Below are 24,226 nucleotides of genomic sequence, written 5' to 3'. Positions count from 1 at the left end.
GGTATCTATGATAAAAATAAATTGATTTCTATATACCACTCAGTGTGGTATGGAGAAAAAAGAGCTTAGTTTTAGATTCAAGAAGACATGAGTTCAAGTCACATACTATTTGTATAAACCTGGAAAAGTTACTAAGCTTCTTGGTGCCTTCAAGGAACAGTAATTTGGAGAAGCATCTCTACATTGGTGAAGGGAATCTTCTGCATAGGAGTTCCCTATACCAGTGAAATCACAGGAGTATGCCAAAAATAAGTAGCCAAATAAATAAAGTCTATCCTTTTAAGGAACCCTAGTGAGAATTGGACATCAGTCTTGATTTTTTAAAGGACTAATCATTGAAAAATTGTTTAAGATTATAGAAACTTGTGGGCAGTAGATAAAGAAATGGCCCTGGATTCAGGAGGCCCTGAGTTCAAATCCAGCCTCAGACACTTGATACTTACTAGCTGTATGACCGTGGGCAAGTCACTTAACCCTCATTGCCCAACCAAGAAAAGAAAAAGATTATAGAAACCTATTGCTGAGGGAAAAGCTTATGAAGTAACCTGATAACCTTTGATCTTTTTACCTCTCTCTCTCTCCACAGCTTGTTTGGAAATATTCAGGAGGAAGTGATACAGGATGCCCCAAGTGTTCAGCTCCAACAGCAGGCCCATCAGCATCCAAGCTGTACCTTAAATGAGTGCTTTCAACTCTATACTAAGGAGGAACAGGTACTTGCCAGGCAACTCATATCCAGACCCTCTATGAAGGCTTAATAGGAAAAAGATTTTCCTGAAATAACACTGCTAGGCCGGGTACAGGAAAGTCCCTTGTGTTTTAATGCTGTGGTGTTTGCTACCTGCTGAGCTATACAGAAGTAAATAGCCTTCCTTCATGCAGGTTGACATTGCCTGTAGGAACCCCACTATTTTAATAATTTCTTTTTCCTAAAAAGAAAAGTAATGACAAATAAAATTAGTGGGAGCAGGTGAATACACAGAAATGAAACAGTTAAGAAGGGGGCAATGGATGTGGGTAAGATTGTCAAAAAAATTATTTTGTTACATTACTTAAATGGATCAATGTTCTCAGTGATATGGGTCTTCCCTCTAGTGGTATTCATCTACACTTCTCCATTGTTGTACTTCTGGGCTCTGCCCCCCCATAAGTCTCCACAGGGGCTCTGCCCAAATTGTTGAAGGCCTTGCTCTGGGTTTCTTACTATTTCATGAACACCAGTGCAATTTCAGCACATGAAACAAAGTTAACATGCCCTTCAAAATGTAAGTAATTTAGAGTTTATGATATTATGTATGACTTCCCTTAAAAGATTTTTAGCTTTGAATATTTAATTGATGATTACTGAGATTAAAACTAAAAATCCATGCAAAACAATTTTCCTTTTCCAGCTGTCCCCTGATGATGCATGGAAATGTCCCCATTGCAAGATCCTCCAACAGGGGATGGTGAAACTAAGTTTGTGGACCTTGCCTGACATTCTCATAATTCACCTCAAACGATTCTGTCAAATTGGGGAGCGAAGAAACAAGCTGTCCACTCTGGTGAAGTTTCCTCTCTCTGGCCTCAACATGGCTCCCCACGTAGCCAAAAGAAATCTTGGCCAGGAGCATTTGCTGAACTCTTGGCCCTCTTGGGAACAGGCATCTTGCCTGCCTAATAGCTGCCCACTTGATTTCTTGTATGACTTGTATGCTGTCTGTAACCACCATGGCAGTATGCAAGGTGGGCATTATACAGGTGAGCCATTCCTGATGTTGAATTCTTAGTGTATATTTCTTGGGTGCTCATTTGCATAGCTAGTAGCCTTTAGATTTGGTTCTGCCACTGTCCATGGTACTGTGTGATGATTCAATATGAGGAACAGATATTATTTTATAAATGCTAATATTTTAAAAGATTTTGTTTTGGCACTTCACCCTAAGGACCATGGGACCTTCCTATCTGACTTGCAGTTGAAACCTATTTTATGTTGTTGTCTTCTCAATTATAGTAAGAACTCCTTGAGAGCAGGTTACTCTCTCTTTTCTATTTGTATTTGTAGTGCTTTGCACATAGTAAATGTTTTTTCATTCATCCATTTTGAGCATCTAATTCTATTGGGAAAAAATGTCTTTTCTGATCATCATGGTACTTAATAATAATTTATATAATGCTTTAAGGTTTTTAAAGCCCTTTAACATACATTGATCTCATTTGATCTTATTTATATAAATGACCTCAGAAATTCTGGCATCTTCAGCTAAGCACAACTATCTTCACTACAAGAATTTGAGGAAAGAGAGAAGAGACCTGACCAATGCCATAGTATAGAGGAACTCAGGATTGCATTGTCAGTTATAGATTAAGAACAAACTTTCCTCATGCCAAGTTTCTCCCTCACATAGTAATTGGCCACCTTTGAAGATCCAAAAGAATTTAATTTACCCTAATGATTTTTCCCTAATGAAAGTTGCTTTGGAGTTTTTATTCTTGTTGATATATAGGACCCATTTCATTTCTTCTGTGTAAAGATCTTTGAGTCAAAGAGGCAGCTAGAGGGCTTTGGATTGGTCATAACAAGACCTGAGTCCAAATCTAGCCTCAGGTATTTACAGTCTGTATGACCCTGGGCAAGTCACTTAGCTACTATCTGCCTTAGTTTTAGGAGATAATAATATAACCTGCCTCCCAGGGTTGTTGTGTGGATCAAATGAGATATTTGTACAGTTCATAGCACAATGCCTGGCACACAGTAAGCACTTAATGCTTGTTCTTTCTTTCTCCCTTACTCAAGCTACAGTTTTTAGTTGGAAACTAAATAACTTAGAGACTTAACTGCGACTTTTAAAATGGTAAGAAAATTGACACTTTATTGGTGTCCAAGGTAGAGGTACAATTACTGATGGATGAACTCTATAAATTGTTCATCTCATTGTACATCACAATCTAGAGAATAGACATTCTTCACTCACTTTAATTTTCCTGTTTGAATAGTCAGATCATCCTCTTGACTGGTTATAGATCTCATAAAAAAACACTTCAATGTTCTGGAACTTCATGTATCCAGAATAATGTTAACTAAAAGCAGAAAGAAAAAAAAAACACCTGGAAGACCTTATCATCCAAAGGGAATCCATCTTCAACTTGGACTCTATTCTGTATCTCCTACATGAATGTTGAAACACCATTAGAAAACATACATCTCCCTGTTTTTGTTTTGCCTGATATTAAGAGAGTCGTCAAATCTCATAGAATTGTACATAATTTTATTGAATGCATGAGAGAGATCTTGTTGATGGCCTTAATGTAACATTTTGCTCTATCAACCAGTCAGTAAGCATTAAGTTTATACTATGTTGATGGGCACTGTCATAGGTATTAAGGATACCAAAACAGCCCTCAAGGAGCTTACAGTGTGTCCATGGGAAAAATACAAATTAATTGTCTTTTTCATTGTCAACAAACGATAAACAGAATAAGATCTTATATTTTCTATACCATCAGATGATAGTAAAGATATGGTCTACTGGGATATATATAATATATGTGTGTATATATATATGTATATATATGTATATGTGTGTGTATCTACATATATATATATATATATATATCTTGTGAAAGCCTACTAATAACCTAATCAGAAATGCCCTTGATGCATATGTAAATTATTCTTGTAAAAATTTTATTCAGAGAGGAAAGTAGGTACATAAATGAGTAGTTTATGATTCTTTCAGTTGCCTGATTTTCTTAATAAGATCTAAGATTTTTCTCATTCCTTTGTTGTCTTCCTCCTCCTTTAGATAGCTTGCCAGTCAATCCTTCAACATACCCCTACAGTTGTGTTGCTTCCAATAGAGTTCTCCTTTATGTATGCTTGATATCATCCAGCTCCTTTTTCCTGCTTCTTTGTTCTTTTTTTGTTCCTTTTCTTTTTTTTTCTTTTTTTTTTTTTTTACTGAGGCAATTGGGGTTAAGTGACTTGCCCAGGGTCACACAGCTAGTAAGTGTTAAGTGTCTGAGGCCGGATTTGAACTCAGGTACTCCTGACTCCAGGGCCAGTGCTCTATCCACTCCACCACCTAGCTGCCCCCTTTTGTTCCTTCTCTATCTTTATAAGCTCGATCAGCAGTGTAAGTGTTCAAGTGTTGTTTATGGTTAAAATAGGTTTTTTAATAATCTTTGTAGAACTTTTTCTATCTTTTGTTGAGATTTTTCTAGCTTCATCCTTAAATCAGAATGATGTTGTTTAGTGGGATCTCTTCGCAAGTTTTCTTTTTGTTTGTTTTTCAAACATTTTCCTGAACTTTTATTTAATTTATTTAATTCGTTATTTTGAATCTGAACTTGATGAACATTAGTAAAATGAACATTAACGTATAAAAAAGAATGGGAAAGAAGATGACATAGATTTTTTAAAATGTAAATCTTAAATTTTACATAGTACCGAAGACTGCTTTATTTGTCTGAATTTCATTCTGCTCTTTTCCTGCATTTAAAAAAATTCCATTGACACTTTTCTTTTTCTTTTTTGTTCTTTTGGCATTTCTATCATTACCCCCTTCACAACTCCCTGTATTCCTCCCCACAATTCCCTTTTCCCCCAAAAGAAAAGCCTCTCTTATGACAAATAAGTATAATTGAGGAAAACAAATTCATACTTTGGTATGAATTGATATATCTGGTAATCTTTCTTTCTGTACCTTCTCTCCATTCTGCCAAGAAATGAGAAGCTTAATTTATTATCATTCTTTTGGAATCATCATTAGTCCATTACATTGATCAGTATTCTTAAGTCTTTCAAAAATTGTCTTTATACATTATTATACTCATTGTATAAATTCACTGCCCTGCTTCTATTAATTTTACTCTGTATCACTTCATATGGGTCTTCCCAGGTATCCCTTTCATTCTTGTTGATATAGTACTATTCTATTGCATTCAAATGCCATAATTTGTTCAAACATCCTCCAAATGAAAGGCACCATTTTGTTTCAATAAATCATTCAATAAGAATTTATTAAGTGCCTACTGTGAGCCAGGCACTGTGCTATATACTGGGAATACAAATTTTCCATTTCTTTGCTGAAACAAAAAGTATTTCATCGAGTACTTTGTACATATGGTCCTTTCCCTCTGTCTTTGACATTATTGAAGTAAAAGCATAACCATATGACCATAGTTCCACAGAGCTCCTGCCCCAACAATTGTCATTTTCCATTTTTGTCATCTTTCCAAAATGATGCGTGTGTAAGGTGAAATTTTAAAGTTCTTTTCATTTTAATATTTCTTATTATTAATGTTTTACAGCATTCCTTGAACATGACACTATATTTCCTATATGGAATGTTCTCCCTCCTCACACCTCTTAGTTTCCCTGGCTTCCTTCAAGACAGCTCAGATTCCACCCTCAGCAAGACACTTTTCCCAGTGTCTTCTTCACCTGATAGTGTCTTTCTTTCTGAGATTACCTTCCATCAACTCTGTATATGTCTTAAATGTATGTAATTTCATGTTGTCTCATCCATTAGAATGCGAGTTCTGGGGGCAGCTAGGTGGTGCAGTGGATAGAGCACTGGCCCTGGATTCAGGACGACCTGAGTTCAAATCCGGCCTCAGACACTTGACGTTTACTAGCTGTGTGACCCTGGACAAGTCACTTAATCCTCATTGCCCTGACCCCCCCCCAAAAAAAAAAAAAAAAGATGTGAGTTCTTTGAGAGCAGGGACATTTTCTTCTTTTTTGTATTCCTAGTACTAACATAGTCACTGGCACATAGTAAGCATTTTATAAAAATGTATTGACCAGAACCTTCCAAAGTTTGCACTCTGCTGGCCTTATCTCTCATTGATATTTTGTTACTGTATTCAGAAGTTCTGGGTTTTTTTATTATTATTTCCTGCTGTATAGTATTCAAATTTTAAAAAATTTATTATATTCTTCTGGGAAACTTATGAGACTTAAGTTATTTTTGCAAACTGATCTTCAGAGTCAGTTACTTTGGCTTGTTTAAAATTCATGTGTTCTTTCATCACTGCTTTTCACTTCTGCCAAATTTTCTTCTATTTTTGTTCCAAATCTATTAATTTCGGGGGCAGCTAGGTGGCGCAGTAGATAAAGCACTGGCCCTGGATTCAGGAGGACCTGAGTTCAAATCCAGCCTCAGACACTTGACACTAGCAGTGTGACCATGGGCAAGTCACTTAACCCTCATTGCCCCACAAAAAAGCACAAACAAATCTATCAATTTCTCTTTAACTTCTTTAGAGAGTTTCCATCATGCATCCATTTTCTTTTTGAATCTGCTAATTGAAATTTTAAATTCTGCATTGAGAAATCTTAAGTTCTGACATATTTATTCTTAATTTCTCCTTTTATGTTTTTCATTTCTCTTTTGAACCATTCCATAGTCTTTTGTTGTTGTCCCCTGCTCTCTTAAGAATTCCACAGGATTCTCTATACTTCATCAGGTACTGGTTTTCTTTCTTTTGTATTATAATATTCATTAAAATAACTTTGTATATTCTCATTTTTGTTTTGTTTTTTGTTTTTTTGTTTTTTTAGCTTTGCATATTCTTTTTTTTGTTTGTTTTTGTTTTTTTGTTTGTTTGGTTTTTTGGTGAGGCAATTGGGGTTAAGTGACTTGCCCAAGGTCACACAGCTAGTTAAGTGTCAAGTGTCTGAGGCCAGATTTGAACTCAGGTCCTCCTGAATCCCGGGCTGGTGCTCTATCCACTGCGCCACCTAGCTGCCCCAGCTTTGCATATTCTTTAAGGATGTATTCATCTTTCTGGTATTAGAATTTTCTCTATCTGTGTGCTTTGAACTTTTATTGGGGATTTTTCTCTTCAAATCATCTTTGGTCTTTCAGCCTTTTTAGGTGTTTTTGGGTCATCTCTTTTGCTAATCGGTATTCCCTCAAAGCTGCCTCATTTTCCTTTAGTTGAGGATTATATGATTTATGAGAAGATCTGGGTCCCTGCCCTGAGTCCTTTCTTAAGGTGACAGAATTGGATCCAACTGAGCTTTATTACCCTTTCCTTTAGGCCTGCAATAGCACCCTTACTCTCCTTCTTAATTGGACTGAATCAGCATCTCCTTTTGTAGCATGGGAGAAGGCAAGGGTATGTTCTGCCAGAGTCTCAGAAGCAGTAGGGAATCCCATGGTAGTTTGTGCTTATGCTCTGAGGGCTGGTGGGGGAAGGGTGCTGAATTACCATTATGTTATTTCAAGGATCTTACTTTATTAGGGAAGTGCCATTTTCCTGCCTGTGAATGTAGCTACAATTACTTCTAGGCACATAATTCTTTTTTGGGAAGGTTAAGGTACTTTGATAAAGAGCCACCTTGCTGGTTACAACTTGAAAATCTAGCATAATATAGAGCCCACTATTACCTGTATATTGTGCTATGAGGCATCAGAATTCTGGGGCAGCTTTCCAAAACTTAAGGATAAAAGCTTCCAGAATGTGGGTAACTATAAGAATGATCATAACACATGTTAAACATGGATTATGATACATGTATTTCTAATAATTATGGAATAGAACTTGTACATTTTTATAGTAAATTCAAAATTTTTTACAGATTTAAAAAACTTTTTTGTAGTAATAAACATTTTTACTTATAGTTTTGAATTCCAATTTTTATCCTTCCTTCCCTCCATCCCCTCCCCCCTTCCTGAGGTGGTAAGCAATCAGATATGGGTTATACATGTACAATTATGTAAAACATTACCATATTAGTCATTTTGAATAAGCACTTGAATAAAAGAAAAAATGAAAGAAAGTGAAAAATAGCATGCTTCAGTCTGAGTTCAATCAATATCAATTCTTTCTTTGGAGGTGGATAATATGCTTCATCCTTAGTCATTTGGGATTGTCTTGGGTTATTGTATTGTTGAGAATAGTTAAGTCATTCACAGTTCTTCATCAAACAATATTGCTGTCTCTGCACAATGTTCTCCTGGTTCTGCTCACTTCATTATACATCAGTTCATACAAGTCTTTCCAGGCCCTTCTGAAATTATCTTGCTTGTCATTTCTTATAGCACAATAATGTTCCATCACCATCATATACCACAACTTGTTTAGCCATTTCCCAACTAATGGGCATTCCTCTGATTTTCCAATTTTTAGCCACCACAAAAAGAGCTGCTATTAATATTTTTAGTAAATTCACATTTGAAGCCTGACATGGACTAATTTTCTTTTCTCATAAGAATCATAGTTCCCCTTTGCCTTGTGTAGGTGGAAAAGTCCTTTCTGCCTTTAAAAGTGACAATAATTGAGATTTGGGGTTTTGTACTTCGCAGCCTACTGCAGAAACTCATTGGATGGCCAGTGGTATAGCTACGATGACAGCACAGTAGAGCCCTGTTTTAGAAGATGAGGTCAGCACCCGAGAGCCTACATTCTATTTTATCAGAAAAGGAACATCATTCCTGACTGGTCAGCCAGCAGCTCAATGAGAGGTACTGTAGCTAGTTACAAGAGGGTGTGGGTAGAAGAAATGATCCTCCAAGTTCATCCTTATTTTCTTCCTAAAGAAGTACACCTATGCAGAGGAAAGATCTGAAGGAGGGAGCATAGAAAGATGCTAAAGGAATCCTAAAGTGTGTAGGTTGATGCAACCACATGCTACCCATCCCATTGTGTATGACAACACTCATTGTGACCTCTCTTTGAGCCTGTTTGAAAGCCAAAGGCTTCATTTGGTAATTTGGCTTCTATCCCAGGCTTCTTCTTGGATAAATGGTGAAGAAATACCAAAGAGCATATCCCAGGAAAAGGAGGCAGAGCAGAAGACCACCTACCCAATTGGCCCTACCCTTCCATCCTCTCTCTTGACCTCCTTAAGGCTAGCTTTTTGCCCTTCAGTTGAGCTGGGGTTCCAGAAATGTCAGCCCCACCTGGCATACCACTCTGGAATAGGGACTTCAAGGTAGGATGCAGTGGAAATATTCACTACCTGAAGGCAGAAACAACATGATTGGTAATATAAAACATGTTAAGGAGTTGATGGACAATTTTTGAAAGAAAGTCATGATTTAGACCTAGAAAGGACCTTAGAAATCATCTAGTTCAGCCCCCCTCATTTTATAGCTGAGGTAACTGAAGACCAGAGAAGGGAAGCAATTTGCCCAAGATTGCAAATGTGGAATGGATCAGAGCTGGGATTTTGACCATAAATCTAGTGCTACCTCATAGCTGAGAGTCTGAGGCAAATGAGAAATGGAAGTTGTCATCAGGTCCCAAAGAACCCAGGCACTAAAAGAACTGACTGAGCCACTCTCAGTGGTCTTTGAAAGACTATAGAGAGCATGAACAATGTCAGAGGACTATAGAAATGTACCAGTTATCCAAGAAGTTCAAGAGAAAATTGAGTCTACAAACTTTATAAAGCATATCTTCAATTTTTGTCCCCAACTCCTGAATTTTAGACTATAATTAAAGAGATAGTGATGCAGTATGTTGCAGTGGAATGTTGTTGTAGTGCCACTTTGGGAGTCAGAAGGCCTGGTTTGAACCCTAACTCTGTCACTACCTGTGTGACCTTAGACAAATCACTGAACTTCTCAAGATTTTGATAAGTAGGGACACTGGGTTGAGTGTAATAAGAAATTCAATGAAGACAAATCTAAATTCCTCCCCTTGGTTTAAAAACCAACTACACAGATACAAGAAGGGTGTGGTGTGGCTAGACAGCTGTTTATCTTTAAAAAATCTGAACTATTAGATTAGCATTCCTTAGCAATATTCTATGGCAGACAAAAAAGAAAATGTAATCTTAGGCCATATTAAAAGAGACTGTCTAGGACATAGGAGATACTGATCCCTCTGTCCCTTGCTCTGGTCATACCACATATGTACTGCTGTGTTCTATTCTGAATATCACATTGTGGTATTTTTAAGCTAGAGGACATCTGGGAACAGTGACGAGGAGGATGCAGGACTTCAAGAAGACTGGCTGCAGGCATTAGTTATGTTTATCCTGGGGAAGAGTTTAGGGAGACATGATAGCTATCTGTGAAGTATCTGCAGGGTTCTCCAGTGAAAGAAGGATTAGATGTGTTTTGTTGACCCTGGGGTAAAGGTAGGTGGAGGTGCAGAAAGGGGGGCATAACTAGTGTCAATGGGTGGAGGTTGTAAATGGGCAAATTTAGGCTTAATGTAAAGAAAAACTGCCTCTTAATTAGAGTACTTGAGAAGTAATTCAGTGGACTGCCTTGGGAGTTAGTGGGCTGCTACTATGTTACTATGGGTCTTCAAGCAAATGCTATGTAACCATTTGTTGGATAAGTCGTAGAGGGGATTCATATTTAGGAATGAGTTGGATTAAGTGGCTTCTGAGATTCTTTGATTACTATTAATTTTAGAAATTAGGGGTTTAGTAGTCATGACCCTGGGTGTAACACTTAACTTTTGTTTGACTTAATCCACCAGAGAAGGAAATGGCAAACTACTACAGTATCTTTGCCAAGAAAACCCTATGCACAGTATTGGTGCGCTATGTCCACAGGGTCATAAAGAGTGTGACATGACTAAAAGACTGAACAACAAACTGTAAAACGTTTTGCTATTCATTAGTATATGAGGATGAATTTAAGAATATACTTTATTCTGAAAATATTCATCAAAATGTTGCCAACTTTATATTGCAGAACCTAGGAATTAGATATTCATATAGCGGAGGGTATTTTTTTTATTAAGGGAGTAGTAGAATGGAGAGATTGAAATTTGAATCTATCATTTCATTATGTATGAGATTCCTAGTATGAAAAATCTCTCTACTGAAGCAGATTGGCTATTCATATTGTAAAGAATTAATTGTTATTTGAAGTTTTTATGACCCTATCTTTTGGCTAGAATTAAAAAAAAAAACCAAACCTCAGCATGCACACTGGCCTCTGGGGCTCCACAAACGGCGCGGTGCTCCAACCACTGGTTGTAGCCGTCATCATGGTGCTGGCACTTCCCATTATCACCACTCCCCGATGCCTACATGGGCCTGGAAAAATTATAATGATTGTGTATGGAGCAAGCTGCCTCAGTTTACCCAAATAACCCGAGGAGACCACCAAGTCAAGCAGAGACATATTTATTACATTCCCGTAGGAATGGGCAAGCTCAATGCCCAAGCCGCACCAGCCAATACATTCCTTGACCTTATATAGGAATGTTGGTCAGAGGGGAGGTCCCCACGCACACTAGGTCCAGCTCACAATCTAACATCCAATCCTGTCTCACCCAGGGTGCGTGTTCAGCTCGTGATCAATGTATGGAGACATGCATACGTGTTACAGGAACAAGGGGGAAAAGGGGGGGGGGTGAACAAGGTCAAACCAAAGGAAGAGGAAACAGGGGAGTGACAGTCAGATGTTTCAGATCTTACAGTTCCCACTGACTCCCCTCTCCCGGCCCCTGTCTCTAAAGATATTCAACCTGAATAACAGGAAGAGTCACTCAGGTGCTTCAGCATTGTTTTGTAGTTGTGTTAATTCTAGAAGGATGACAGGGTTAAAATTTATCTTCGGTTATGTTGGGAAGTCAAAAAAATAGAATAAAGAATAAAAGAATAACACATTGTTGGGACCCTAGGGTCAAGGGGATTCTGCTCTGAGAAAAAGAGACATGTCACTTAACATCTGGTCTCAACTCAATGCTGCATCCTGTGCCGAGCCCCGTCCTTTCTGTCTTGAGTCCCGAGTATTGAATTGGTGGGCTAACTCCCTGACCCACTGACTGGGGTTCTGACACATGATGGATTGCAGACAAAACTAATATGTAGCTGACAAGTGGGGAGACTGAGCAGAAGTAAAAATACTGTTAATTGGCAATAAAACTTAAAGGAGACTGAGAATTTGACAAGCAATAAACTTCTAAACTAACTATACTGGGGCAGGGCTGGGTACCTTCCAGACCCCATCCTCAGAGTTTAATCTGACTCAAATCCATAATCATATCATACAATTAGAAGTCTAGTGAGGGCAGTCATGTGACTGTCAGAGCGGCCAGCCAATTGGCTGGGGGCTGTCTGGGGTCTGCTGGGGTCTGCTGGGAAGAAGGGGAGGAGATTTGCCATTCTAGCTGGAGGCTAGAAGGCAACAAGATGCTGCTGTGTATTCTCAGCTGATTCCTGGGCGGTGGTGTTATTCAGGTTGTATAATTTCCCTTTACCCATTTTATTTCCTTTCCCTTAATCCTACTGATCCTGTTTGTGTTGTTGTTGGTTTTTTAAGTTCGTTCTTATTAAATAAATCCTGCTCTGTTTTGAGGGAGGCTGCCGGTCCCCTTCCTTGCCCCAGTATTGCAGCAAGCCACTTAGCTAACACTCCCCAATTAAAAAATTGGTCCCCACAATATGTAATTTATAGTCTTAGGGGCGTTTCTAGAGCATAAAAACATTGTGTTTATTGCTGCTACTGCTTTCTTTTTCTTTTCATATATAATGGGTATTGTATTGGTATTGCGTTGCCTTCTCAGCGGGTGAGGAAGGGCCTTGAAGGAGGGAGAGAATTTTGAATTCACAATGCAATTTCAAAAGGAAGGAAAGAAGGAAGGAAGTTGGTTGAGTGATTTGCTCGTTGTAACATGGGCAGGATGTATAAGAGATCGTACTTGCATATATGCCTGATTGATTCCCAAGACCAGATAAATGATGTTTTCCCAAAAAAAATGAGCTTCACTTTATTCCTTCTTCCTTGGGTTTGTTTCTGCCTTGATGCCCCTCCAAGATTTCACAGGCTCTCCCTCAAGGAGTACTGCCGTGTCTATGTTTTCCTTACAGGTTTCCATGAGCCCTCCATGTCTGATCACTGGCTTATGAGGCTCAGGAGTAACAACAGCAGCCAGAGGAAAAGCCTCACATCTTGGAGTTCTGAAAACTTTGACTCCCTTTCTAAGATGCCTGATTCTCCAGTCTTCTTGGAAGCCCCTACCAAACAAGAAAAAGGTCCGTTTTAATGGTTTGTTTTTGTTAAAATCACTGATGTTATCTCTGCGTTTTTCTCATTCTTGTGATGTTGCTATTACTTTCTAATTTTAGTTGCAAAATTAGTCTTTTTTTTAAATAAAAGTATTTATTGGTTTTCCAGTTACATGTAAAGATAGTTCTCAACTTTTGTTTATACAAGCTTTCCAAGTTCAGATTTTTCTCCCCTCCCTTCCCTCTCTCCCCCCTCCCCTAGACAGCAGGCAATCTAACATAGGATATCTATGTGGTGTGTGTGTGTGTGTGTATGTATATATATACACACATACATACATACATATAAATATAATAATATTAAACATATTTCTGCACCAGTCATACTATAAGAGAAAAATCAGAGCAATGAGGAAAGACCTCAAAACAGAAAAACAACAGCACCAAAAACAAAAGCAATAGCATGGTTCAGTCAGCATCCAGACTCCACAGTTCTTTTTTTTTTTCCTGGATTTGGAGATCTTCTTCCATCATGAGTCCCCTGGAATTCTTCTGTACCATTGCATTGGTGAGAAGAATCCAGTCCATCACAGTAGATCAACACTCAATGTTGATGATACTGTGTACAATGTTCTTCTGGTTCTGCTCATCTCACTCATCATCAGCCCATGCAAGACCCTCCAGGTTTCTCTGAACTCTTCATCCTCATCGTTTCTTACAGCACAATAGTATTCCATTGCATTCATATACCACAACTTGTCCAGCCATTCCCCAATTGATGGGGATCCCCTCAACTTCCAATTCCTTGCCACCACATAAAGAGCAGCTATAAATATTTTTGTACATGTGGGTCCCTTTCCCTTTTCCATGATTTCTTTGGGAAAAAGACCCAAAAGTGGTATTACTGGGTCAAAGGGTATATATACAGCTTTATAGCCCTTTGGGCATAATTCCAAATTGCTCTCTAGAATGGATGGATCAGTTCACAGCTCCCCCAATAGTACATTAGTGTTCCAATTTTTCCACAGCTTCTCCAACATTTATTATTTTCCTTTTTTGTCATGTTAGCCAATCTGATAGGTATCTCAGAGTTGTTTTAATTTGCATCTCTCTAATCATTAGTGATTTAGAGCATTTTTTCATATGGGAATAGATAGCTTTGATTTCTTCATCAGAAAACTGCCTGTTCATATCCTATGACCATTTCTCAATTGGGGAACGACTCGGATTCTTATAAATTTGATTTACTTCCCTATATATTTTAGAAATGAGGCCTCTATCAGAAGTACTGGCCACAAAAATTGTTTCCCAGCTTTCTACCTCCCTTCTAATTTTGGATACATTGCTTCTCTTTGTACAAAAGCTTTTTAATTTAATGTAATCAAAATCATCCATTTTGCATTTTATAATATTCTCTATCTCTTGTTTGGTCATAAACTGTTCTCCTTTCCAAAGATCTGAAAGGTAGACTATTCCTTTCTCTCCTAATTTACCTATGGTATCAACTCTTATGTCTAAATCATGTATCCATTTTGACCTTATTTTAGTATAAGGTGTAAGGTGTTGGTCTATGCCTAATTTCTGCCATACTATCTTCCAATTTTCCCACCAGTTTTTGTCAAATACTGAGTTCCTATCCCAGAAGCTGGAGTCTTTGGGTTTATCAAATACTACATTACTAGTGTCATTTACTACTGTGTTTCCTTTGCCTAGCCTATTCCATTGATCCTCCACTCTATTTCTTAGCCAGTACCAGATAGTTTTGATGACTGCCACTTTATACTAAAGCTCCAGGTTTGGTACCACTAACCCACCTTCCTGTGCATTTTTTTTTCATTATTTCCCTGGATATTCTTGACTTTTTGTTTTTCCAGATGAATTTTGTTATTATTTTTTCTAGCTCTATAAAATAATTTTTAGGTAGTCTGATTGGTATGGCACTGAATAAGTAAATTAATTTAGGTAGAATTGTCATTTTTACTATATTAGCTCTGCCTTTCCATGAGCAATTGATATATTTCCAATTATTTAGATCTGATTTGATTTGTGTGAAGAGAGTTTGGTAATTGAGTTCATAGAGTTCCTGGGTTTGTCTTGGCAAGTAGATTCCCAAGTATTTTATATTATCTACTATTACTTTAAATGGAATTTCTCTTTCTATCTCTTGCTGCTGGACTTTGTTGGTCCTGTATAGAAATGCTGATGATTTATGTGGATTTATTTTATATCCTGCTACTTTGCTAAAGTTGTTAATTGTTTCAAATAATTTTTGAGTTGATTCTCTAGGATTCTTTAAGTATACCATCATATCATCTGCAGAGTGATAGTTTTGTTTCCTCCTTGCCTATTCTAATTCCTTTAATTCCTTTTTCTTCTCTGATTGCTAAAGCTAACATTTCTAGTACAATACTAAATAATAGGGGTGATAATGGACATCCCTGTTTCACCCCTGATCTTATTGGGAAGGCCTGTAACGTATTTCCACTGCGTATAATGCTTGCTGATGGTTTTAGGTAGATACTGCTTATTATTTTAAGGAATGCTCCACCTATTCCTAAGCTCTAGTGTTTTACTTAGGAATGGGTGCTGTATTTTGTCAAAAGCTTTCTCTGCATCTATTGAGATAATCATATGATTTTGGTTAGTTTTCTTATTGATGTGGTTGATTATGTTAATAGTTTTCTTAATGTTGAACCAGCCCTGCAATCCTGGTATAAATCCCACCTGGTCGTAGTGTATTATCCTGGTGATCACTTGCTGTAACCTCCTTGCTATATCTTATTTAGAATTTTAGCATCAATATTCATTAGGGAATTGGTCTATAATTTCTTTCTCCGTTTTGCTTTGCCTGGTTTTGTATTACCACCATATTTGTATCATAAAACGAATTTGGTAGAACTCCTTCTTCACCCTATTTTCCAATATTTGTATAATATTGGAATTAATTGTTCTTTAAATGTTTGGTAAAATTCACCCGTAAACCCATCTGGCCCTGGGGATTTTTTCTTAGGGAGTTCATTAATGGCTTGTTCAATTTCTTTTTCTAATATGGGCTTATTTAAGGATTTTATTTCCTCTTCAGTTAACCTGGGCAGTTTGCATTTTTGTAAATATTCATCCATTTCATTTAGATTGTCAAATTTATTGGCATACAGTTGGGCAAAATAATTTCTAATTATTGATTTAATTTCTACTTCATTGGGGTAACATCACCCTTTTCATTTTTGATACTGGTAATTTGGTTTTCTTCTTTCTTTTTTAAAATGAAATTAACCAATATTTTATCTATTTTATTGGTTTTTTCATAAAACCAGCTCTTAGTTTTATTGATTAATTCTATGGTTTTCTTGCTTTCAGTCTTATTAATTTCTCCTTTAATTTTCAGGATCTCTAGTTTAGTATCTAATTGGGGATTTCTAATTTGTTCTTTTTCTAGCTTTTTAAGTTGCATGCCCAAGTCATTAATCTCCTCTTTCTCTTTTTTATTCATGTAAGCATTTAAAGCTATAAATTTTCCCCTAAGCACTGCTTTGGCTGCATCCCATAGATTTTAGTATGTTGTCTCATTATTGTCATTTTCTTGGATATAATTATTGATTGTTTCTATGATTTGTTGTTTGACCCATTCATTCTTTAGAATGAAATTATTTAGTTTCCAATTGATTTTCAGTCTACTTTTCCCTGGCTCTTTCTTGCATGTAATTTTTATTGCATCATGATCTGAGAAGGATGCATTTACTATTTCTGCCTTTCTACATTTGACTATGATGGGTTTTTGCCCCAATACATGGTCAGTTTTTGAAAATGTGCCATGTACTGCTGAGAAAAAGGTATATGCCTTTCTATCCCCATTCAATTTTCTTCAGACATCTCTCATATCTAACTTTTCTAGTAATCTATTCACCTCTTTCGTTTCTTTCTTATTTATTACTATCTAATTCCTCTTGTAACTCATTTAACTTCTCCTCTAAGAATTTGGATGCTATACCACTTGGCGCATACATATTTAATATTGATATTGCTTCATTATCTATAGTACCTTTTAGCAAGATGTAGTTTCCTTCCTTATCTCTTTTAATGAGATCTATTTTTGCCTGTGCTTTGTCTGAGATAAGGATTGCTGCCCCTACTTTTTTTACTTTAGCTGAAGAATAATATATTCTGCTCCAGCCTTTTACCTTTAGTATGTGTGTATCTCTCTGCTTCAAATGTGTTTCTTGTAAACAGCATATTGTAGGATTCTGGTTTTTAATCCACTCTGTAATTCGCTTCCGTTTTATAGCAGAATTCATCCCATTCACATGCACAGTTATTATTACTGTCTATTCCCCTCCATTCTATTTACCCCCTTTGTACTTTTCCCCCCTTCTTTCACCCTATTCCTCCTCACTGACGTTTTGCTTCTTACCTCTGCCTCCCCTAATCTGCCCTCCCTTTTTATCACCCCCCCCTTTTCTTTACCCTTTTCTCCCTTGCTTTTGTCCTCCCTTCTATCTGTCCCTCCCTTTCCCTTCCCCTTTTACTTCCCTAAAGAATGAGCTAAGTTTCTTTATCCCAATGAATATATATGTTATTCCCTCTTTGAATCAAATCTAATGAGCGTAGGGTTGAAACAATGTTCACCCCTCCTTTCTTTCCCTCTATTGTAATAGGTTTTTTTTTTCAACTCTTCATATGATGTAATTCACCCCATTCCACCTCCCCTTTCCTCTCCTCCCCATAGCCTCCCTTTTTAACCCCTTAATTTTCTTTGTATCATCATATCAAAGACAAATTATATTTATACCCTCTGTGTATAGTCCTTCTCTCTGCCCAAATACATTTATAATTCTTAAGAGTTATGAGTATTATCTTCCCATGTAGGGATATAAACAGTTTAACCTAATTGAGTAACTTTTTTTTCCCCCCTCTTTTTACCTTTTTAAACTTCTCTTGAGTCTTGTATGTTAAGATCGAATTTTCTATTCAGTTCTGGTCTTTTCATCAGGAAGCATTGAAAGGCCCCAATGTCATTGAATGTCCATCTTTTCCCCTGAAAGAGAATGAACATTTTTGCTGGGTAATAGATTCTTGGCTGCAATCCAAGCTCCTTTGCCTTCCGGAATATCATATTCCAAGCCTTGTCATCCTTTAATGTTGAAGCTGCCAGATCCTGAGCAATCCTGACTGTGGCTCCATGATATTTAAATTGCTTCTTTCTAGCTGCTTGGAGTATTTTCTCCTTCACCTGATAATTCTGGAATTTGGCTACAATATTCCTTGGAGTTTTCCTTTTGGGGTCTATTTCAGGAGGTAATTGGTGGAGTCTTTCAATGATGATTTTATCCTCTGATTCTATAATATCAGGGCAGTTCTCCTTAATAATTTCCTGGAATATGGTGTCTAACTCTTTTTCTGTCATGCTTTCAGGCAGTCCAATGATTCTCAAATTTGTCTCTCCTGGATCTGTTTCCGAGATGGTTGTCTTTCCAATGAGGTATTTCACATTTTCTTCTATTTCTTCATTCTTTTGATTCTGCTTGACTGATCCTGGTGTCCCATGGATTCTTTATCTTCCAACTGTCCAATTTTAATTTTAAGGAATTGTTTTCTTCAGTGAGATTATGCACCTTTTTTTCCATTTGGCCAGATGAATTTTTTAAGGAATTGTTTTCTTCCGTCAATCTTTGTGCTTCCTTTTCCAAGCTGCTGATTCTTTTTTCATAGGTTTCTTGTTTTGCTTTCATTTCTCTCCCTATTTTTTCTTCTACCTCTCTCAATTGATTTTTTAAATCCTTTTTGAGCTCTTCCAGGAAGGCTTTTTGTTCTTGAGTCCAAATTCACCTTCCCTCTTGAGGCTTCCCATGTAGGTAATTTGAGGGTATTGTCCTCATCAGTGTTTGTGTTTGCCTCTTCCCTGTTGATTCAGAAGCTCTCAATGGAGAAGGCTCTTTTTTGCTTCTTATTCATTATTGCAGCTTATTTGTTTATTTTTTAAGTTGAGGTCTGCTCTGGGGGTACCAGGGTCCCTATTTTGGGCTTCTTATGCTGGGGTATAGGTGCTGTGTCACCGGCTTTTTACACTGAGGCCTTTATGGTGTGTGGAGTTCCCCCGCCCTGCACTTCCTGTCTGAGTGTGCAGGGATCAGTGGGCCTAGTCGCACCTATCCTGTTCGTGGCCCTCCAGCTGGCAACTTGCCCTCTTGGCTGGTGCAGGTAGGTTTTTCCACTGTCCTGCTGTGCCACCAGATTTTTGGTTTTTGTTTTTTGGGTTTTGTTTTGGTGGGGCAATAAGGGTTAAGTGACTTGCCCAGGGTCACACAGCTAGTAAGTGTCAGGGGTCTGAGGCCGGATTTGAACTCAGGTACTCCTGAATCCTGGGCCAATGCTTTACCTCTGTACCATCTAGCTGCCCCCTGGCCACCAGATTTTTGAGCCAGGATCCAGGGGCCTCAGTTGCTCGGCTGTGGCCCACAGCTTCCTGCTGACTTGCCCCAATCCCCTCGGCACTGAGCTGTCGCCCTGTGCTGTGCCTCCCTTTTGCCTGAGTCAGACCGACCTTTTCTGAAGTCTCCTAAATTATCTCTGGTTGGAAGACTGTGTCTCTCTGTCTCTTTGCAAGTTCTATAGTTTCAGAATCTGTCCAGAGGCTTGATTTAGTGTTCTTTTTGAGGAAACAGAAGGAGAGCTCAAGCAGCTTGCTGATTCCTCTCTGCCATCTTGGCTCCACCACCCCAAATTAGTCTTTTAAAAAGTTTTTTTTTCTTCCATGAGTCAGCTAAGTGCCATGGAGTACAGAGTCCTGGACCTCAAGTCCTCAACTATAAAATGAAGGCAATAATATAGCACCTCCCTCTCAGGATTAGATGATAAATACATTTTTTATTGTTTAGTTAGTTTTTTTGTTTTGTTTTTGCAGGGCAATGAGGGTTAAGTAACTTGCCCAGGGTCACACAGCTAGTAAATGTCAAGTGTCTGAGGTTGGATTTGAACTCAAGTCCTCCTGAATCCAGGGCCAGTGCTTTATCCACTGTACCACTTACCTGCCCCAATAAATTCTTTAAACTCTGTTCATTCATTCATTTATTAATTCATTTACTAATTAATTTATTTATAATTTCCCTCAAGTTACATGTATAAAAAAATTTTCACATCAATTTTTAAAACTTTGTGTTCCAAGTTCTCTTCCTCCCTCCCTCCCCACACCCCGTAAAGAACTCAATATAAGTTATATATGTGCAGTCATGCAAAACATTTCCACATTAGCTTGTGAAAGAAAACAGACAAAAACTTTAGAAAGAGGAACTAACAAAAAACATTATACTTCCATCTGTATTCAGATACCATCCATTCTTTCTCTGTAGATGGATTGCATTTTTCATAAATCCTTAAGATAGCATCCTGCTCAGATGGTAAGTATTTGTAAAGGAATTAGCACAGTGCCTGACAAGTGCTATATAAATGCTTCACTTCCTTCCTCAAAGAAAAACAATTCTAAAATCTTTAATTTAGGGACTTCAATTCTAATACTTGTTAAAATGATATTCTAAGATTCAGAATAGGTTCTTTGTTATTTTATCAAATGCATCTTGTAATGCATTTGGAACTTAAAAAAACAAAAATTTTAAAAGACTGGAACAAGTTAAAAAAAAAAACAAACTTCCAAGTTTCAAATTGTTCTCTTATCACCAGTCCTTTAACTTTTTTAATCTTATTCCATCTCTAATCTTATACACATTTTGTTTAAACTATTCCTTGCTAACTCACTCTACTTCTTATAACAAAATGAAAAACCCTTCTGGGGTTTGTATGCAGTTCCAGGTTTTGGATCAGTTTGCCATCAAGAGACATTATAATTTATTTCTTGGCAATATTTATTGAACACTTAGGCCACTGTTCATCAGACTAGGCCTGCCAAGCTATTGTACTAAACTCTAGGACAGAACACGGTCAATATCTATTGTTCAAATCCAGCCTCAGATACTTGACACTAGCTTTGTGATCCTGGGCGAGTCACTTAACCCTCATTGGCCCACCCAAAAAAAAAAAAAAAGAGCTTCCACTGACCTGAAGTGTAACTCTGGACAAAGTTGCTTCCCTTTTCTGGGCTTCAGTTAAAATTTTTTATTTTTTACTAGAACTAAAAATTTTGATGATAAATTTCTAATATACTTTATTATTAGACCTGCTGACAAGACAGGAGCTTAAACAATCAGGAGATTTCACAATTGCATATTCGACCAGATATTTTTTCTCTAGAAACATTTATATATTAAAATATTTTTCTTTTCTTTTTAAATCTTTTACATCTCCAATAAATACAGTGATAGCAACTAGACACTGTTCTCCAACAGTTTCTGTGAGAGTACAAGGAAGCACAGTGTGTTGTTAAAGAAACATTAGTTAGGAATTTATACATCACAGGCTGATTAAAATTAGGCTACTAAATATTGAATGTCAGATACGATACTCATGTCAGTTTTTGGTTAAAAATACTTTTCTCACCATTATGCTCTTTTCATTTTGAGGACTGGGGCAAAATTATAAGCTAGCAGAGAACATCTAGGCATCCAGCATCAAATTATCTCATAAAAGTACATTTTTTACTAATAACATCATGATTTTTTAAAAGGCTCTCAAATTATATTAACCGTTTGCTGGCTTTTTGCCCTGTCAAAGTAATACAGAGAAATATAATAAATGGCTTTCGGGAGGAGAAGGAGGCATCAAGTGAACAATTTGCATGAGTTTTAATACAAGTAAATGATCCAAAATTACAGTGAATACCAGAAGTCTAATGATGGTACCTGGGTTCCTTGCAGCAGCTCAACTATTTCTTAATATGCTGAGTCCAGATCATTGTGCAGCAACATGGGAGGCTCCTGAAACTGATTTCATTTTTTAAAATAAGTCACTATTCTTACCAGACTAGGGACATAAAAAACTAACTGCATTCAGTTTTTAAATTAGCCCTCTATGGTGCCAACTGGTCAGAATTGGAATTTAAATATGGAATATATACACTTCAGATTTACCTACACTTAAAGTAATTTTAAATGTCTAAGTAGGATAACATTTTAGCCCCTTCCTTTAACTCTCCATCAGGATTTTTGTTCATTTATGTTCATTCACTTTTCCTCTTTCTGCACTGATTCTGTTCTTCTGATTCTACTTTTTCATTATTCATTTCTTGGTATATTTCTAGATTTCTTTATATTCACTTTCTCTGTTGATTTTAATTGCTTTATAGTATTCCATTACATTAAGGGACCACAGTTTATTTAACTGTGCCTCTTTTGTTAAGCATATTTGGGTGGCTTCCATTTTTTCCTAGTTATACATAATATTTTGCTGTTTTTGAACAGATAGTAAAAAACAAAAATAAAAGGCAACAAAACCAAATTTAACTTGGATATATTCCCAGCAGTGGAATTATTGAGCCAGATAATATGATTATTCTAATAATTTCTACAAGCATAGTTGACCAAATTTAGTTACTTAATATACCAAACTAATAACAAAGACAATAATCTAATATCTAACATTTATATAGCATTTGCTATGTGCCAGGCACTGTGATAAGCACTTTACAATTATAACCTCATATCTTTACAGTATCTCTGGGAGGTAGGTGCTTTATTATCATCCCCATTTCACAGTTGAAGAAACTGAGGCAAGCACAGGTTAAATGACTTGAGACCTCCCACAAGATTAGTGAAAATTCAAGCTAAAGTAAACAGTTTAGAGATGATAAAAGTAGGACGTAGATTCCTCTGGTGAAGATAGGCTAAATCCGGGCTTCCAGTTGCCAGAGAAATGTCAGAAAGTTCCCTGGTCCTGGTCTTCCTTGTATGTGACTTGCTGAAATACTAGAGGATTTCAATGAATGCATTCCATTCTACTTGTTGTCAGTCAACAATAACATACTGACAGCAGAGCATTGTACTAAATACTGAGGAAAGTTGAAAGGAAATAGATGACTAAATGATTACTCTTAATGGTTCTGGAATGTGGTTTGGGCACTGTTAACCCTGTCTCTCTCTTTTCAGAAAAGCCTGAATCAAAGCCCTTTGTGCGAGGCGTTCAAGGCAGAAGTGCCAGCATGAAGGAGCCTGCCACTCCTAAAAGAATCCATCAGGGGACTTCTAAGACCATGCCCCTTAGGTGGTCTTTGGGAGCCAAAGAGAGAACAAAGCATCGCTCTGTTGAGTTGGTGGAATATTTAGAGTCTGGACGAAGACCCAAGTGTACTAATCAGTCCATCATCCCAGCAATGATGACTGGTGCTACTAAGGAGGCAGATGGATCATCACCAACACGATCAAATTCAAGAGCTCCCACAGATGATGAAGAGGATGGCAGGAGGGCAGTTGGGAAGGCAACTATGACAAGTCCTTCTAGTAATCATAAGAAACAGTGCCTGACTACTGGCAATATTGACACTCTAAAAAGAACCAAGAAGCCAAAAGAAAGCCTGAGTCAGGAGATGAGGCTTCCCCCAAAACTTGATGTTCCTTTGACTGTGGCAAAATCTGCAGGGACTGAAGGGTTAGCTCAGGCAAAGGGCCGTGTAAACAAACCAAACTGTAATGGGAACAACCATATGAGTAACAGTTTACTGTGTCCCAAGGATTTTCTGAATGTCATAAATTTCTCTGGAACAAATAGAGATACTAACCAAAGAATCTCAGCCAAATTTCGGACTAAAACACAGGAAAGAAGCCCTGAGTCAGAACAGCTCCAACAAAGAAAGTTTGCTCTTCTCAGGTCCATTATTTTGAAGAAAGAGCCCAAGGAGGGAGATTCCATCAGTTCAGAGATTTCCATTAGTTCTTCCCTCATCTCCCCATTGAATAGCAATACAGATAAAGAACAGGGTAATAACATATTACCTGGCAAACTTAGAGGAAGCCTGACAAAGGATGAGGTGAACCTCTTAGAAAAAGATGTCAGTCAAGCCCATAGCTCCTTCAGGCTCCCCAGACAAGTCAACTGGTTCCGGAGAGCTAGTGTTTCCCATCCATCACGCAAGTATACTCCTGAAGGACAGACTTCCATTGGCACCTTTCAAAGAGTGAAATACCACACTATTGCTTTAGGCCAGAAAAAAAAAGTACCAGAATCCAGCTTGTGACAAGTATTGTAGTGTTACAGGACTTTTATAGTATGAACTATTTTTGGAAGCAAGTTACTATGCTGTCACTATAATCATACCAAATTATTGACTTGAATTGGGCCTTCAGGATGGATAGAATTTCAACAAGCAAAGACTATGGCAGTTTGGGTTAGGAGAGAGCATTTCTCAACCTCTTTGGGCTATGAGCATTCAATTTCCCC

At 37.5% G+C, this 24,226-nt stretch overlaps 1 protein-coding gene across 1 annotated transcript in view; it reads left to right on the top strand.

Moving 5' to 3' along the window:
• USP43 (ubiquitin specific peptidase 43) overlaps positions 1-24,023 on the top strand; it is a 112,699-nt gene extending 88,676 nt beyond the window's left edge. The window contains 5 exon segments of the mRNA XM_043999984.1: positions 587-713; positions 1,392-1,740; positions 8,298-8,456; positions 12,773-12,937; positions 22,939-24,023. Of these exon segments, the coding sequence (XP_043855919.1) occupies positions 587-713; positions 1,392-1,740; positions 8,298-8,456; positions 12,773-12,937; positions 22,939-24,023 (1,885 nt within the window).
• Positions 24,024-24,226: the final 203 nt, after the last annotated feature.

This window comes from Dromiciops gliroides, chromosome 4 (assembly GCF_019393635.1).
Source record: "Dromiciops gliroides isolate mDroGli1 chromosome 4, mDroGli1.pri, whole genome shotgun sequence".
In the NCBI taxonomy this organism is placed as follows: domain Eukaryota; kingdom Metazoa; phylum Chordata; class Mammalia; order Microbiotheria; family Microbiotheriidae; genus Dromiciops; species Dromiciops gliroides.
The sequence above is the reverse complement of the archived record's forward strand: the minus strand, read 5'-3'. Positions and strand labels throughout refer to the sequence as shown.